Consider the following 17,904-nt stretch of genomic DNA (forward strand, 5'->3'; position numbering starts at 1 on the left):
CAGTGTTCTTCGAGGGTGGGACTGTAGATAATTATATCGTCCATGTAGACCAGACACTCCTCCCCTTTGATTTCCGCCAATAATTGGTCCATTAAACGTTGAAACGTCGCTGGCGCGTTAACCAGACCAAAAGCCATCCGTTTATACTCAAAATGGCCCCCTATAGTTGTAAAAGCTGTTTTTTCGCAGTCCTCTGGGTGGATAGGGATCTGGTGATAACCACTGGCCAAATCGATTGTTGAAAAGTACCTGCTTCTACCCAAGTTCTCCAACGTTTCCGTTATTAGTGGTAGTGGGTAGGAGTCTATTTTAGTGATTTTGTTAAGTCCCCTAAAATCAGTACAGAAACGGTATTTACAAGTGCCGTCCCCACTTTTCTTTGGTACCAACACAATCGGGGCAGACCATGGGCTTGTTGACGGTGCAATTACCCCCTTGTCTAGCATTTCACGGAGATGTTCTTCCACAATGGGCCTCTGATTATAGGGAACCCGGTAGGGACGCTTGATAACGGGACCTTCCTCTGTTGTTTTAATTCTGTGATACACAGGTAACTTGCACCCTTCTGGCCCAGGCTCCAGAAAGATTCGTATGTACGAGCGTAGCACTTGCATCAATTTATCGCGGTCTCCCTCGGCCAAATGGCTTAACTTCCCTTCCCACTCGGCTTCCACTTTTCCCTCCGGGACCACTTTCTGTTCCACGGCACCAACCATCTCCGCTTGAGATGATGCGCTATCTAAGTTTATCCTCTCCGCAGTGGCTACCCACTGTCCTTTCCCCACATTCACATCTGACCCAGTCAGGTTTATTACTCTTACCCAAACCCGGCGGCCTTCAGCCCGGTTTAGACTTCTCGCTATCCTCAAGCCCCCCTCGATTGACCCCAAGGGCTCTAAAAGAATGTCCCCTTCCAGGTCGTGGGCTATTTTACCCTCTACTAAGCATTCGCTGTGACCCGGTATCTTCTGACATCGTGCTACCTTCACTCCGAGCTCACTTAACCTGCCCTCTCGAGGCCAGTTAGGGTCCCTCCCCTTACTCCCCTGCTTATCCCTACCGTAGGACGATGCTTCCTCCTTGCAGCCATTCTCCACCATAGCTACGGAAGGGTTCCTTGGTTTAATTGTGATCTGACCTCCGCCAGCGTCTACAACCAACCCTAGTTTCTTCATTAAGTCCCAACCCATTAGACCGTCCCCGCGAGTGGCTACCTCGGCGATCACAAAGGTGTGGTTCACCCGGCTCCCCTCTACAAGGAACTCCAGCTCTTGTTCACCCATAATGGGTACCGAACTCCCCGTAACTCCTGTTGCTTTTATACGGGACTGCTTGACTACCAATTCCGGAATCGCTTGTTTTAAAATGGAAATTTCTGAACCGCTGTCAACAAGTAATTCCAACCGGCGCTTTCCTGTGAACACAGGTATTGTTACTCCCTTAGACTTCCCCGTTGCCACACTTGGCACCAGGACAGGGGCCCTTGTTTCTAACGGGCGTTCGACGTTGGGCCATCGGTCGAGCCCTCCGCTTTTGGGTGCCAGTTTTCCTCCGTAGAACAAGTTCTGCCTTTTGTTAAGGTAGCTCGTCGAGCACAATCCCGTGCGTAGTGTCCGAATTGGCCACAGACAAAACAGACGGTCTCCTTTTTTGAGGGCCCAGCCTCAATGCGTGGATTACTCCACCCAAAGCTTCTTCTTCCTCTCCGACCACATGACTTCGCAAAATGACCCGGTCTCCCACAAAGGAAGCATACGCCTCCAGATCGTTGAGGCTCAACTGCTGTCTTCCCTTCTAGACCCGAAGTTCCTCGCACTGCCCCTATTTCCCGTGGAGAAATTGACGGCACTTTCACTTGCTCAATACGCGAAGCCCGAGCCACCGCTTCCTGAAACGTTTTCGGGGGGTCGTATTGTAGCTGCCGACTTGGCTCCCCTTTTAGCCCTTTTATATAGGCAGCCATAAGGATTCTTTCGAGCTGAGCTCTAGCCCAACCCGCTTCCTCCACTGACGCCTTGACAGGCAATGTTTTTCCACCAACATGCCGACACCTATCTGCAAACTGACGCGCATCTTCCCCCGACAGCTGTTCAAGAGAGTTAAGTTCCAATAGCCTTTGCTCAGGCGTGGCCTCTCTCGCAAAGCGAGTTCTAATCACCTCAACCAGGTCAGTAAACGTCGCCGTGGGCAGCAATAACTCCGGTCGACAAGCCACACAATCCGCTGCAGCCCCTTTTAGTTTAAGGCGACATACCATAAGTTTATCCGCCTCTGACCACCCGCCTCTTTCGGCCACTAATGCAAAATTCTGCAAAAATTGATCAATAGGCCTATCTGATATGTCCCCACCCCAAGGCATGATTAGCGATTGTAGGGAAAGGTCTCGTTTAACCCCCCCTTCATCGGAGGAAAAGCTTGCTGCTTCCTTTTGGGAGCTCATCCTGCGAACTTCCTCTTTCAGCAGGTCTACCTCCTCCTTTAAAGCCTTTACGTCACCCATACTTCAGAGGTACTATTAATAAGAGTACGCGACGCTATTATTGCTACCGCAAACAGCTCGGTACGGGTTTCCAACGATACCCCACACCTGACACCAATGTAGGCCAGCCGCTGACTCTTCCTTATTCTCACTTACTTGAGCAATGATTCTGTGCGCACACACACACACACACACACACACACATTCACACACACTTACGCACACACACTCACAGAGAGATATGACCAATAAACTATTTGACATAAGCTAAAGTAACGATAGCCAATCTTACCATTAAGCAGAATAGATTCACAGGATAAATTCTTTAATAAATTATTTAATAACATCAATTACGGCAGGGCCGTAGACGAGAAGACTCGCAGGTCAACAAGAGGTAACACAGGGTTTTCCAAACAGTTTTGTCCTTGTCTTACTTCCAGCAAGTCCCAACTCAGAATGAATCAAAAATAAATAAAATCCTTTTTTTTCCAAATAAAATACACAGCTGTAACCATAAGCATAGCAACTAGTTCCAGTGCCCCGTTACAGCGTCTTGTCCGGGTTGTCAGGAAGAGTTCTTGAAGAAAGATGTTTAGCTAGAGGACTGATATGATGAGATTGCAGGCTGAAGTGGAGTTTTTCTGTATCGTGTTTTAGCAACTTCGGTGATAAAAGGAATGTTAGTCAGGTTGGAGACATAAAATGGAGCGTTTACGATAGTTCGAAGTATTTTAGACTGAAGGGATTGAATTCTTTGGAGATTGGAGCGTTTGGTTGAACCACATAGCTCTATTCCATACGCCCAGATGGGTTTCAAGATAGAAGTATAAATCAGTCTTTTGTTGTCCACAGAGACGTCTAAAAGTCTTTTAAGTAGTCGATAGCCTCTAGTTTAGTTCTGTTGTTTTTAGTCTAGTCCAGCGTTTTCCAACCTTTTTTTGGCTCGCTTACCACTTGGTAGTACATCATGCTGAATTGTACCACTTCGTAAAAATGATTGTATTTCGTGAAATTTGTTATTCCAAGTGTGTTATTTTATTATTATTACCTTTATTTGTACAGAGATACAATGTACGAGGGGGTACCCAAAAATAACCGGAATTGCGTTGCCGCGCATGGAGCTTATGTAGTACGCATTTCTGCCGCTAGACGTGTATAGCGCAATTCCTTGCCAGTTCAGTCCTGCCTGTGTTGTCTGCCTGGCTTGTTCCGTTCATCTGCAGTGATTGTTTTTACCAGCGCTGTTTTGTTCTTTTTTCGTTTTTTATGATGGCAAGTTTAAGTGAACAACGTGCAGCTCTGAAATTTTGTTTTCTACTCGGCAAAAATGCTGCTGAAAGTGTTTTAATGTTGAAAACAGCTTACAAAGATGACGCTATGGGAAAAACTCAAGTATACGAGTGGTTTACTCGGTTTAAAAATGGCGACATGTCGATTGATGACAAACCTCGTTCTGGACGTCCATCAACTGCCCGAATCGACGAAAATGTTGAAAAAATTCGAGAGCTGGTGTTCACAGACCGTCGACAGACAATTGATCAACTGTCAGAGAGTAGTGGGTTATCTTGGAGCTCGGTTCAGCGAATTTTAACGGAAGATTTGGGGATGAAAAGGGTTGCTGCCAAGTTTGTTCCTCGAGTTCTGACTGACAATCAAAAAGAACATCGAGTTGAAACATGTCGTGCTTTGAAACAACAGCTTGAAACTGATCCAGACTTTCTGTCAAAGGTCATTACTGGTGATGAGTCATGGTGCTATGGTTATGACCCAGAAACAAAGCAACAGTCGAGCCAATGGAAGACGTCATCTTCACCCCGACCAAAAAAATGTCGTCAAGTCAAGTCAAACATCAAAACAATGCTGATTTGCTTTTTTGATGCCAAAGGCGTAGTCCATTCAGAGTTTGTCCCCCCAGGTCAGACCGTCAATCAAACCTTGTATTTGGAAGTTTTGAAAAGATTGCGCAATAGTGTTCGCCAAAAAAGACCCGATTTGTGGCAAACAGGAGACTGGTTCTTCCACCACGACAATGCACCTGCACACACAGCCATCTCTGTTACACAGTTTTTGGCTAAAAATGGCATGGTTCCGCTGCCCCACGCACCTTACTTGCCTGACCTGGCTCCGTGCGACTTTTTCTTATTTCCACGCATGAAAAAGGGCATGAAAGGTCACCGATTTGACAACATTGAAGAGGTCAAGAAAAAAACGAAGAAGGAGCTGTCAGCCATTTCTAAAGATGACTACAAAAAATGTTTCGAACAGTGGAAGCACCGGTGGGACAAATGTATTAGTTGTAATGGAGAGTATTTTGAAGGGGATAAGGTTGTTCTGTAAAAAATTGTAAATAAATAGCTTTTAAAAAATAATTCCGGTTTTTTTTGGGTACCCCCTCGTATCTGTTATAAAAGGAGTTCATGTTCACTTTATAAACTTTGTAAAGTGTAAGATCTTAGTTTTAAAACTTTTTTTTAAATAATTAAAAATTGCGTTAATTTTTTTTCTCTTTAAGATTTTTGTACTAAAAATAATTCTATTAAATTTTCTTCATCTTTTATTGATAATGATTTAGCTTTTCCCAAATTTTCTTTATAGAAGGGGTTTGAAATCCAATTATCATTTGTATTTTACGGTTTTGGAAAATACTCCATGAAAGACAATTTTAATATTTCTGAATGTGCTATTATATTTTCTCTTATATCTTGAGACAAACTAACCTTATTATGTACATATTAACAACTTAACTGTATAATATTATTAATTAAAATAATATTTATGTATTAGGAGAAGAAAAGGTTTTTATGCTTTATTTTTTTAAAAAGATTTATATCCGCCATTATTGTTTATTTTTCGTGTACCACCAACCAGCAACTTGCGTACCACAGGTTGGGAAACGCTGCTCTAGTTCTTTAGAAATAAAAATTGTTAAAAATGTGCTAATTCTTAAATTATGTTCAACAAAACATATGGTACTTCTGAACCGCCTGCTTTCCTTCATAATTAAGAGTTTTTGTTACATATCTGATACTCACTAATATTTAATACGAGGGTCGTTTGAAAAGTCCGTGCAAAGTCAGAGAGATAGCACTACTGGCGCATATCGAGGTAATGTTTAGTTAGTAGCATCTCTTGGAAGAACACACACCAAGTTTCAGCCAGATCGGTCTATTTCTTTGTGTTTGGCATTCGTTTGAATCGAGGAAGTCGAGTGATTTTCAAAAAATGGACGAAAAAGAATTTCGTGTGTTGATTAAACACTACTTTATGAAAGGCAAAACGCCTCAGGAGACTAAAGAGAAGCTTGATAAACATTATGGTGACTTTGCACCTTCGTTTAGAACAGTTTATAAGTGGTTTCAAAATTTTCGGAGTGGCCATATGGGCACAAGTGACGCGGAACGTTCTGGACACCCTGTTCAGGTTACTACTCCAGAAATCATTGATAAAATCCATGATATGGTGATGGATGACAGAAGAGTGAAGGTGCGTGAGATTGCTAGTGCTGTGGGCATCTCGAATGAACGGGTACATAATATTTTGCATCAACATTTGGACATGACAAAGCTTGACCAAAAACGAAATCGTGTGAAGTGTTGCAAGGACGGTTTGCAGCTGTTCCAGAAGAATCCGCAGGACTTTAAGCGTCGTTTCGTCACTGTGGATGAAACATGGATACATCACTACACTCCTGAGACCAAAGAACAATCTAAACAATGGGTTACCAAGGGGGAATCTGCGCCAAAAAAGGCGAAGACCGTTCCTTCGGCCGGAAAGATTATGGCGACTGTCTTTTGGGATTCGCAAGGAATAATCCTCATCGACTATCTGGAAAAGGGTAAAACTATTACAGGTGCATATTATTCATCGTTATTGGACCGTTTGAAAACCGAGCTGCAAGAAAAACGCCCACGATTGGCCCACAAAAAAGTCCTTTTCCATCACGACAACGCACCAGCTCACACCTCAGCACTTGTGGTCGCAAAATTAATGGAAATAGGGTTCCAACTCGTTTCACATCCCCCCTATTCTCCAGACTTGGCTCCTTTGGACTACTATTTCTTCCCCAATATGAAGAAATGGCTGGCGGGAAAAAGATTTTATTCAATCGATGAGGTGATTGCAGAAACGAATGGCTATTTTTCAGACTTGGACAAATCCTATTATTCGGAAGGGGTCAACAAACTAGAGCAGCGTTGGACGAAGTGTATAAGCCTAAAAGGAGACTATGTTGAAAAATAAAAAAGGTTTACCCCAAAAAATTAAGTAGTTTTTATTTTTGCACGGACTTTTCAAACGACCCTCGTATTAAGTCCTTACAATATACTGAACTCCCTCGACAAGAGAAGTCGGCCTTATGCGAAGTTCCCCGCGATATAAAACAAATTAAGTTATAGAGTAACATGTGCGCAATAAGTGTTCTAACTTGAGCGGAAACAGCGGAAATTGAATAAATAGAAATAGAAAAATCGATCCAATAGTAGTTCCTGTTAATTAATTTTGGCCACACACTAAACTTTCAACTTCCGTTGTACTCACTATTAACGGATGACCTTGATGCAGTTCCTAGAATAGTAAAAATAACTATAAAAATTCAAATTTTCTATAAGAATAAGGTTGAAATTAAAGGACTTTGGAAAAAAAAAACAGAGCAAGGTCCCCTCCAATATTTTTGTTCTAATTTAATAAATAAAATAATATTTTACCAAGTCACATTTTATTCAAACACTGAATTTATGCAATAAATGATGATCCCAACTTTACAATGACCGTAATTTATTACTGAAATGTGATTCTTCTCTGCAAGTGCCTAAAGTCACAGAAATCCCTTGAATGAAATTGTTCTGAGAAGATGAGACAAATAAGACAATAAAACAAAGTAAAATGAAAATTTTGTTGGCGATGATTTTTTTTGGTGAAAATCTCAGAAGAATGATTGAATCAATTTTAAGAAATTGGTTTTTCTAGTTGGATAAGTTTTATTCAAATTCTGAATTTTTTGCTATTTGATTTAACTCTCCATTAGACCGTAAATTGAAATTCTACTTTAAATGAAAGCTTTCCATTCCTTTTTCCATTAAAACTTATCCTAATCGTATTTCCAAAGAAAATGGCTGCAAACTTTGTAGGGTGATTTAAGTTTAAAACAAAAGATTTTGATTTTTAGTACATTTATGTAACATTAAAACGAGCAAAACCTAATGGACTCAAATTTTATGATTAAAAATCAGTAAGATACATAATACTTATTTATTCAGTAAAATTTTATTCACTTCTACAGTGATACAAGAGGATTAGAAAGATATTTAGAAAACTAAATATAAATGAACAGAGAGAGAATTTAAAGAATATAAAACCTGATTTAGTAATGGTAAGCCAAGAGGAGAGAGAGCCTTCACCGATTTCCCGGAACTTGGAACACAGCTCGAAAAACGAATTACAGTGAAAACCGGTATATGCAGACAGGTAGGAGTGTTTAACGGGGAAGTGGTGAAGTGGTAGAGAGGTCAGACCTATCTCGGAATATACCTTCACTGAATACAGCACATATACTACACAACGGATTTAATAAAACAACATTTTGCAACAACTCATTTTATTTTAAATAAAACTTTTAAAAAAAAAAAAAAAATATATATGAACATCAAAAAAATATAGAAAGAATACTTGCACGAATTCCACTTAGTTATTTACATGATCTTACGTGAAAGTAATATCAGTACGTGAAACTTTTTACAGAAAAAGAATTAAAGATAAAGACAAACTTAGCCTCTACCACATCACCCAAAAAAAGTACAGTTAAAAGTTTCGCGGAAAAAATGTTTTAAAAGAATAACAGACCAACACGTATTGTGGTAAACAAATTGGTTAAACAAAATCATTGAAACTATGTAAACAAAAAGTGAACTATTAAAAATAGTGGCACTTTTGGCATTCAATTTGCTTCAAAGATGGATTTTCAATTATATTATTATTTGTTTGTTTGTTTTACTGATTTTCTGTGTTACTGAATTTGTTTGTATTTGTGTATTTGTAATACCCAGGCCCTGAAGAGGACAATATATTTGTCGAAACGTTGGCAAGAAGAAGTGTTTGTATTTTTTATTTGACCGATTCCTCGCCATTCTTGAATCTTAAGATTAATTATTTCAATTATATTAATTCTTTAAATGATAAAGTTATGTAATTAGGAAACATAAAACAAATAGGGTTCTCTTAAAAGTGCGCTTAAATCAATTTCCTACAAAATAAATGTACCAAATAAATTTATAGATTTGTTGAATTAGAGTACCAAGTTTTTTTAAAAATCTTTTATTGCAATTTTCCACCGCAACAGTTGTTGCAACACGCAAATATGGTGAAAGAAAAAAGAAATCAAAGGAAATCTTGAGTGGAGAAGGCACCCAGTGGTGTCACTCCAGTAACGTGCTCAGCTACACTGCTCTCACGATGAGAGAAGATCACGAGGCCATCTTCTCTTCAATCTCCTTAGAGGATTACCTGGTAATGTGGAGGAAGATAGGTGTTCTATGAGAGAGTTAGGATGAGCTGCTGTAGAGGAATGAAATTTGAAGAAACGAGTGTTAGCAAGGTCTGTAATGAAAGGGATTTTGAGGTCACATTATGGATAGTGAGGTTAGATACATAGAACGGAGCGTTAAGAAGTTTTCGAAATATTTTTGACTGTATTATCTGGAGGCGTAGTGAGTTGGAACGCTTAGTCGATTCCCATACTTCGATGCCTTATGACCAAATAGGTCGCAGTAACAGTAGTTATAAGAGTCTTTTGTTATGTACGTTAAGTTTCGAACGTTTGTAAAGTAGTCTAGCGAGAATTTTTTAGCGTTGGTTAGTTTCTTGTCTTTACAGTCTAGTATGGGGGATTCCATGTCAACCGTTTGTCTAGGTACAGTCCAAGGTAGCGTACTTTGTCCACAGTTGGTAAGAGTACCAAGTTAAAAATAAATTTTTAATGTACCCCATTATGCAAGAGTTCTTGACCTAAGATTACAGTAAGAATCTTTTGCCAGGGTGTTAGTCTAGAGGTCAAGAGCGTGGCTTTGTAAGTGGGAGGTCCCTAGTTTGAATCCCGCGTATGAATACTTTTTATTAAAAGAAGTATTACGATGTATTAAATATATATAAATGACCGCACCAGTGGGATTCGAACTGGGGATCTACCACTTACAAAGTCACGCAAAGAAACAAAGAAGTTTTGCATTAAAATGATGTGGTGGTTGCTTTTATTTGATGATAAAACGTAATTTATCCTGATTCTCCCTCAACCATTACATAACACTAAATTCATTAAAATCTTCAATTATTAATTTTTTACTTTGCGTCACAAATAACATTTTTTGCAGACAGAGGACCTCCCAAAACGTGTATTTCTGGAGGAAAATTAATGTTGAAAACCGTTCACGAATAGATAAAATTGTAACTTTGATCTTAAATATCTCGACTAATATTAGGAATATTGAAACGAGGTCAATGCCATTTTTCACAGTTTTTTTATGTAGTTTTCGTAATCATTGTCAAAACCAGTAGTCCTTATGAAACCTCAATCAGGTTTTTGCCCGTAACTCCGCCAAAAATGAAGATACGGCATCGGGAGTGGAAAATTTGCAAACTAGACCAAAAAAAAAACATAAAATAGTTTATTGAATGGGTTTTTCCGGATTTCCGCTTCCCTAAAAAGTTATTAGCGATTGGTGCGTTTTAAATGGATCACCCTGTATACGAGGTGATTCAGCAGCTCAAATGCAACAAAAAATATTCTCTTCACTTTGGCCCGATTCTCAATGGTGTCCAAGATATTTGCATTTTTAACTTTTCCGTCGATATTCGCGTTTTCCACCATAAAAACGGCCGTAACTTTTCTAACCTTTATCCTACAACAAATCTGCTTATTCCAAACGAAAGAGCATTAAATTTCCTATAAATCTGCTTGGTACAGAGCCTCAAAACATTTCTTATAACAATGACATTTTTACTTTAATGTCTAAAAAATTCGATCTCGATGATTTGTGTTAAAATTTTCAACTCTATTTTTTCAATGATTAATGATTTAGTTTTTGAATGAATGAATTTTTGTTTCATTTGAGCTGCTGAATCACCTCCCGAAGTTTCGACCACTCCTCCTATACACTCTGTATACGTACATATAAACAATTCAAAATTCCATAAAAACTAAAATCAAAAAAAGGATCATTTTATTTGATAAAGTGTCACTTTAAAATTGAAAGGTTTAGCTTATTTTCTAACCACCACAATGGTATCTGTCCCGTTTTGAGTATTTTCTTTCTATAGCAATATTTAATTCGTTAATACTAAATTGAAATACGTTTACAACCAACAACACTCACGAAATGAAGCAATAATAATAGTCACCCAGAAGTTCTAGGTAGGATATTAATTTTTACAAATTCTAATTGCCCCCCACCTAGTATAATTAAGAAGGCATAATCAAAATTCAATCCCACACCTTAACTGCTGATTAATGAAGGATGGGAGGAAAAAAGGCAATGAACCGAACGATAGTTTAATTACAGAAAAATATTTCTTTCTATTAAAAGTAAATATTAATAATAAAAGAAAATTCATTTAAGTCAACAATGATTTTCCTCTCGAAACAATTTCAATCCACAGAATCGCCATCAGTTCGTGCAAACAATAGAAAAAATAAGTTTTCCATATTTAATTAGAATAATAAAATTAAGTTTATTGCACCAATCTTTTTTAGAATTACGTGCCACTAGAATTGAATTGAATTATTATTTGTTTTACAAATCGATGTAAAAGTTATGCAAACATTGTAACTGTTAAAATCAAAGTTATTAATTTTGTTAAACAATTTTTCTACTAACAGTATTATGAGTTCAAAATATGGCAAGGAAGGTTGATATTTATTAATTATTTGATATTTCTAACTATAATATTAAATGAATTAATTAATCACTTATAAAGTCGATTTAGTTCGATACCACACATCAAATAAGTGATGATGACTCATAATCTGGGTTTAGTAATGTAACAGTTTATTGTTTATTACAGTTTAAGTAAATCTAATGGTGTTTACAGTGTTATTACACAGGACGACGATCAAGTCCTGAATATTACATATAATCGAAAAAAAAATTTGCAACAATATGAACGTATTCAATGAAGCGAAAATCAACTACACACTTGGCTTATATTGGACGCCATTGATTTTTAAAGGCCTCTCTACACAATTCTGTAATATTCTCCTCAATTACAACTAATAGAACTCTCCACTGCCTCGTCAACGTGTAAAATATTCGATTATTCAAAAGAAATAAAAAAAACTACATTACAAGTAATTATTTCATGCCTTCATTACAGGTACAGTTGATAAAATTATTTGTATATAATGTTAAAACAATTTTGAAAAGATCTTAAGCAGACCTTGTAGTAGTAAATAAATCATTTATACTTTATTGTTTTCATAAAACTTGCTTATTGAATTCAATTACGACACGTTAATGAAAATAAACAAATTAAGATTTGTCTAGAAAATTTGTTTTTTCCTAATAGCACATTTTCCAGTTCGTGAGAAAAAAAATCAGTCAGGAAAATCGACAAGGATCAGCGATTCAACTGAAAAAAATTTCTTCAGTTCACTGCTCTAGCCTCGGTCTTTGTCAACGAGTATAATTAAACGATTTGAACGATACACTTAAACAGAGCGCCAACAAACGTAATAGTTCTTTCACTATACTTAAATAGAGCACCATCAAACGTAATAGTTAGCGCGTTACACTTAAATAGAGCGCTAACAAACGTTATATTCTTTCAGTACACTTAAATAGAGCACCAACAAACGTAATAGTTAGCGCGTTACACTTAAATAGAGCGCTAACAAACGTAGTAGTTCTTTCAGTATACTTAAATAGAGCACCATCAAACGTAATAGTTAGCGTGTTTACACTTAAATACAGTGCCAACAAACGTTATATTCTTTCAGTACACTTAAATAGAGCACCAACAAACGTAATAGTTAGCACGTTACACTTAAATAGAGCGCTAACAAACGTAGTAGTTTGGTTAGTTTGTTCAGTGTACTCAAAAAAGAGCGCAATAGTTTGTTAAATACACTTGAAAACGAGATAATCGTCGCTATTCAACTATTGAAGGTAAATAGTACTTCACGCTAACATATAAAATGCTATTTCATTAGGGAAACAATTATTTCTTTAAGACTCCGAGGAGATACTGCATTTCTTTCCTTTTAAACAAATAAAAAAGTAGTTTCAAAACTTTATGCTACGTTTGCCATTCATCTTCAGAGAATGAATAGACAGAATGTACAGAGTTTTGAATTCCAAGATGTAGGAGAAATCTAAATCAAAATAAGCATACCTCACAAAGAACCTTATTTTAAGACAATCTACTTTAAAAATTGACTACAGCTCCATCCCCAAGAGTTTAATGAATTAAACAACACAATACAATATCACTGCTGTATGCTCGTGAACACGTTTTCTTGCAAAACAAACGCAATTTCTCATACGAAGATAAAAGGAATCCTGGAAAATGATATACCGTTTGATAGCCAATTAGACAAGGAAACTTTTGTAAAAAGTGCCAGCACCTAGGTCTGATAATGATCACATAAGAGCCTAATGAGTTTTCTTAAAAATTTCGATTACTTTTATTTTCCTAGGTTCCGGTGGAAGATTAAGGCAGTTTGGAGAATAATTTGTGCTTCAAAATGGTGTCAATTTTTAGGAAATTTATCTGTCTTTCTAACCATGTCATCAGAATCGAATTCGGACAAAAACTTTCTGAGTAATAACATTTTTATTGGAAAAAAGTAATGATTTAAAAAAAAAAAAACTTTAAAGTGACGTCACTCAAGAACAGAGGAAAATATGAACTTGGCCAATACGTCATTGAACTCCACTTTAGATGTACTACACGCAGTAGGCCTATTGACAATACTTACTGGTTCACCCTGTATAGCTAGGAAGAAACTAATTGTATGATTGACTAGATATTACCCGAGCTCAGTAGAAATACTAAAAATACTGAAACTGAAACCTGGTAAACTGAAAAGTACAGAGCACAACAAAAAAGTTGTATCTGTTTAAATAAATAGGCGTAATCTTTTAACTTTCTACTGAATGATTTTTGGTGAATATCGAGGTGCGGTCTTAAATAAAAACAACTTTTTTGCTTTATACCAACGTTTCGGTAATGTTTACTACCTTCTTCAGGATATTATAAAAAAATGTTTGTGAAGTTTAATGTAGAGCTACGAGTATGTCACCATAACTGTTGTTAGTTCACAACATTAAACTTCACAAACTTTTTTTATAATACCCTGAAGAAGGTAGTAAAAATTACCGAAACGTTGGTATAAAGCAAAAAAGTTGTTTTTATTTAAGACCGCACCTCGATATTCCCCAAAAATCATCTATCAACAACGGTCGAAATAACCATAACCATCATTTCTACCGAATGATAGATATAATAAATAATTTATTCTTAACAGATTCTTTGAATTAATAATAGTCTAAGAGAAGCAAGAGACAAGAAGTTTTTCTCGCAGAACGGTCGGACTTCTTCAGATCAGAAAAAAAGATAGGGATCCATATTTTATTTTTTTGATATCTTATTAAACAAATTTCAAAAGAAAACATCATTATTGTAGCGTGCTGTTACTACGCCAAGCATTTGCATAACCCATTGGATAGCTAGTGAATTATGTATTTGAATTCTTTAATCAACTTACGAGATTATTATTTTTCAATCTTTTTTTCGATAGATTAAAGATTCTGACTAAAATAAATTAAAACCCGTACAGCTTTAGAATTAAAAATGCATTAACATTCCCATATTTGATCAGTAGATTTAAGAACTATATTTTTAGGTTGGTTAGTATACATAAGTGGTTTCAAGGAAAAGGTGAAACTCAGCTGCAAAGCAATCTGAAGGAGTGGGGAGCGGTTGGGCCTACCAGGAATCTCCCCTCTCACTAACAGACGATATTATTTTCCCCTCTTTGGGTTCTTTTCGTGTTACATTCAAAAGTAAATAAAACGAAATACTAGGAGTAAAAGCAGCAGTTCATGAATAGGTTTCATTGGTTAAAAGATTAGGTCACGCAACAGCCTTCTAGATTATCTATGCAAGATAGGAGCAGTATAGACGGTTTAACAGAAGTTATGCCAAACTCTATAAGAAAAACTAAATATAATTTTAAAAAAAATGTATTAATGGATACATGAAAAATATTTGGTGCTAGAGAATAATTATAATCATTGTTCATTCACCTCAAATTACACTGAGTTAGCTACTAACGAGTAACTTGTTATTATAATTAATTAACCTACACCTCAAGTATAAGGTAAACACAGAAAAAAATAATTTTCAGGAAAAATATTCCATGAATCGAAAAGGAAATTACAAAACTATTAACAAAATTAATGCCTCAATTTAATACGGAATTTAAGAGAGACGGAATTCTTGTAAATAAGTTGAAAATTTTATAGTATAACTAAAAACTAGTTTAGGAATTAAAAAAAATAGTCATAAAACAAATATAACTAAAATTTACATAGCAATAAACAATTATGGCTAGTCAAAAACTAAATAATAGTAAAATTGTGCCAAAAAAATATAATTTAAAGCACGTTGAATCGTGTGATGTACTTTACCATTCCTTTGTAATACCATTATCGATGATTTACTTTTATTGAGATCACAACGTTTCGAAAGTTCCTTAGTTTATTATATCTTTTAGTAAATGAAATTGGCCAGAAAATTCAAAACTTAAAAAAGAGAAATAGCGGGACAACAAGTTCTTATACATTTACTACAAGTATTATGAAATGTGGGGGTGTAAAAGAATGATTTGAATACAATTCCGGACAGCTGATAGAAAATTTGTCTGTAACCGTTAAATAATACAAGAATTTTTCATTTTTAATTCATATATAATTTTTCTTATTTACGAACTTAATTTTATATATGTCTTGGTGGTAAAGTAAATTTCAAAGATCAACTTAGTAGCTCTCGAAAGAAATCGGAATACCTTAAGGCTCGCCAGAAGTTTGAAACCTACAAATATAAGTTCTATAATAGAAAAGAAAAAAAAAAGTCAAATTCATTACTTCTATTTCTTTACTGATTTCGTTAATTATATTTTATTCCGTGAATTGAATAACAATTCAGAAAATTACGAGTTGTAACACACGTCAAGGTGAACACCAAAGAAGAACATGAAACTAATTTACATAAGAGCCATTACCGTACACGTGTGAATGCGGAAAGAATGAAGTGTCACAAGAAATATGTAAAGTGCAAAATATAAAACTAAACGCATTTTTTTTTTTATATACTTTAAAGTGGATTTTCTGTAGTAGTAGAAAATTTGTGTAGCCAAGTTATGAGACAAAATAAGGGTAACAAACTTAGGTTTGAAACCAAAATCTCCGGGCTCACTGATTCTCAGTGCTTCAGTATTTAGTTCAACACAAACTAACCTATTTGTCGACCTTCAAAAAAATTGCATCTACTGCTTTTTTCTTAAAGTAGAAGTCGCAACTGAAAATGTAATGATTATCTATATTTCATATTTTGCTCCCCTTCTTTCATGTTAATTTTCTGAAATATTAGGAAAGAAAAACCTATCATAGGTTCTCCAGTAAAAGATAAAACTACTATTTATGTTTTGGTACCAACAGAGGATGCTACAGTAATGTTTAGAGCAAAATCGGTAACCAACAATTTCCACTTTACTGATGGTACATGTGCATTTATTTACAATTTCATGAAAATTTGATTAACGGCACTTCTGAGAGTAAAGGTAGTTAGTTTCAGTCTAATACTATAAAAATTAAATATAACTCAAACGTTGGGAATTTGAAAAAAAAAAATAAACAAAATGTGAGTTAAAACTTTTAAAATTGTAGAGAAAGTAATGTAGTTGTTCTTTTTATTGTTCAAACTTTTAATAATAATACTCCCAATAGTATAAGTTAAAATGTGAAAGTAATCAAATCTCATGTTACACGATTTTGTTTTTTCTATTTCAAAAAGGGATTCAGAAGAGAAAGTAAACGATCAAAGGCGATGATGCTTCAGACATTTTAGTTGATTAAAACAACTTGGGATTTCTCACTACTGTACAGTAACCTTCAATACTAGACTATCCAAGGAGAGAGATAAGACACAAAACCTACATATTTTGCACTTTGCCCTAAGAGTTTTTCCAATTCGTGCATAGGTGTAAAATGAAATTAACTTAAAAAACAAAAAAAAAAGTGACAAGCACTTTTGAAACTAGGGAGAGCATTAACTAAGTATAGTTAGAGCACTGGAATCCGATGCAGGGTTCGAATTAAGTTTCTAGTCCTTACCGTTTCTCTTATAGCTCACTGTCCAGAGATGGAAATAGTTTTCTGTAAAGAAAGAATACTCTCCGCGGCGCCAATGACCGCAGATGTCGGCGCACCTTAAATTATCCCAAAAAAAAACTGTAAGAAACTTTGATAATAAATGTTTTTAAGATGAAAAAATTCGTTACCTTCATTTATTGCTGGGTCGCAGAATCTTTTCTTACAGCCTTGTAGGTATTTATTCATCTAATTACCAAATATTTTTGTATTAATGAACAAATTTAATTTAAATATAAAACAAAATTTTAAATTGGATTTAAGGTTTTAAAAAAAGAATAATAATTGATAAAAATAAATAAAAGAAAATGAAGTAGGGAATAGGAATATGAGACAACCTTGTATGGGGGATCAATCAAGGCTATACACATAGTAAGTTAACGAATGAATGAATGAATGGCTTATTTAGAATGTACCAGGAATGGATATCCGGTTTTACAAGGCAACAAAAGCTATAAATAATCGGAAAATGTCTAGAAAATACATGGGAAAGAACAATGGGGAAAATATTTTAATAAAATATATCGTACTATTATTTAAAAATACACATTACTAAAAGTATCCAAAATATAATGAAGTAATGACTCTAACTCAACACAGTATCTTAAATTTAAGTAGTCAAATTAAATTTCATATTTCAAGAGCATGTGTTTGCAACGATTACGGAAACAACTTATTGTTTTAAGTTATTTTAATTAATTTATATCATAACTTTTAAATTTGTTTTGCATTAGAGACAAATTTGAGTAAAAGAATACATACCTATCGAATGCTTTTTCTAAACAGAATAATTCCATTCGCACTATAATTAACTAGTTTTTGATTATCAAGAACAATTGATCACCACACACTTAGTAACACTAAAATAAAAATTCATAACATAAATCTTATGAAACTTAACTTAGAAAAATAATAAAACGAAATAAAACTATACATTTAACTATCAACTTCTACTAGTACCCCAACACAATAACGTAGTGCGAACAAACTGCCAGTCTTGTAACAGGA

The 17,904-nt window shown here is 35.5% G+C and overlaps 1 protein-coding gene across 7 annotated transcripts in view; it reads right to left on the bottom strand.

The window, feature by feature from the left end:
* LOC141449646 (suppressor of cytokine signaling 2-like) overlaps positions 1 to 17,889 on the bottom strand; it is an 80,125-nt gene extending 62,236 nt beyond the window's left edge. For 3 of the 7 annotated variants that reach the window (XM_074119256.1, XM_074119257.1, XM_074119249.1), the window contains exon 1: positions 17,659 to 17,889. Coding sequence is in view for 1 of the 7 variants with exons in the window: in XM_074119252.1 (XP_073975353.1) it covers positions 17,028 to 17,033 (6 nt within the window). In the remaining 6 variants the exon portion in view is untranslated. Of the gene's footprint in view, positions 1 to 17,027; positions 17,086 to 17,658 lie in introns of all 7 variants that reach the window. The other 4 variants (XM_074119252.1, XM_074119253.1, XM_074119248.1 and 1 more) reach the window with 2 other exon arrangements.
* Between the last annotated feature and the right edge of the window lie 15 nt (positions 17,890 to 17,904).

The sequence above is a fragment of the Rhodnius prolixus genome, unplaced genomic scaffold (assembly GCF_049639745.1).
Source record: "Rhodnius prolixus isolate KJV_2025 unplaced genomic scaffold, Rpr scaffold_2, whole genome shotgun sequence".
Taxonomy (NCBI): domain Eukaryota; kingdom Metazoa; phylum Arthropoda; class Insecta; order Hemiptera; family Reduviidae; genus Rhodnius; species Rhodnius prolixus.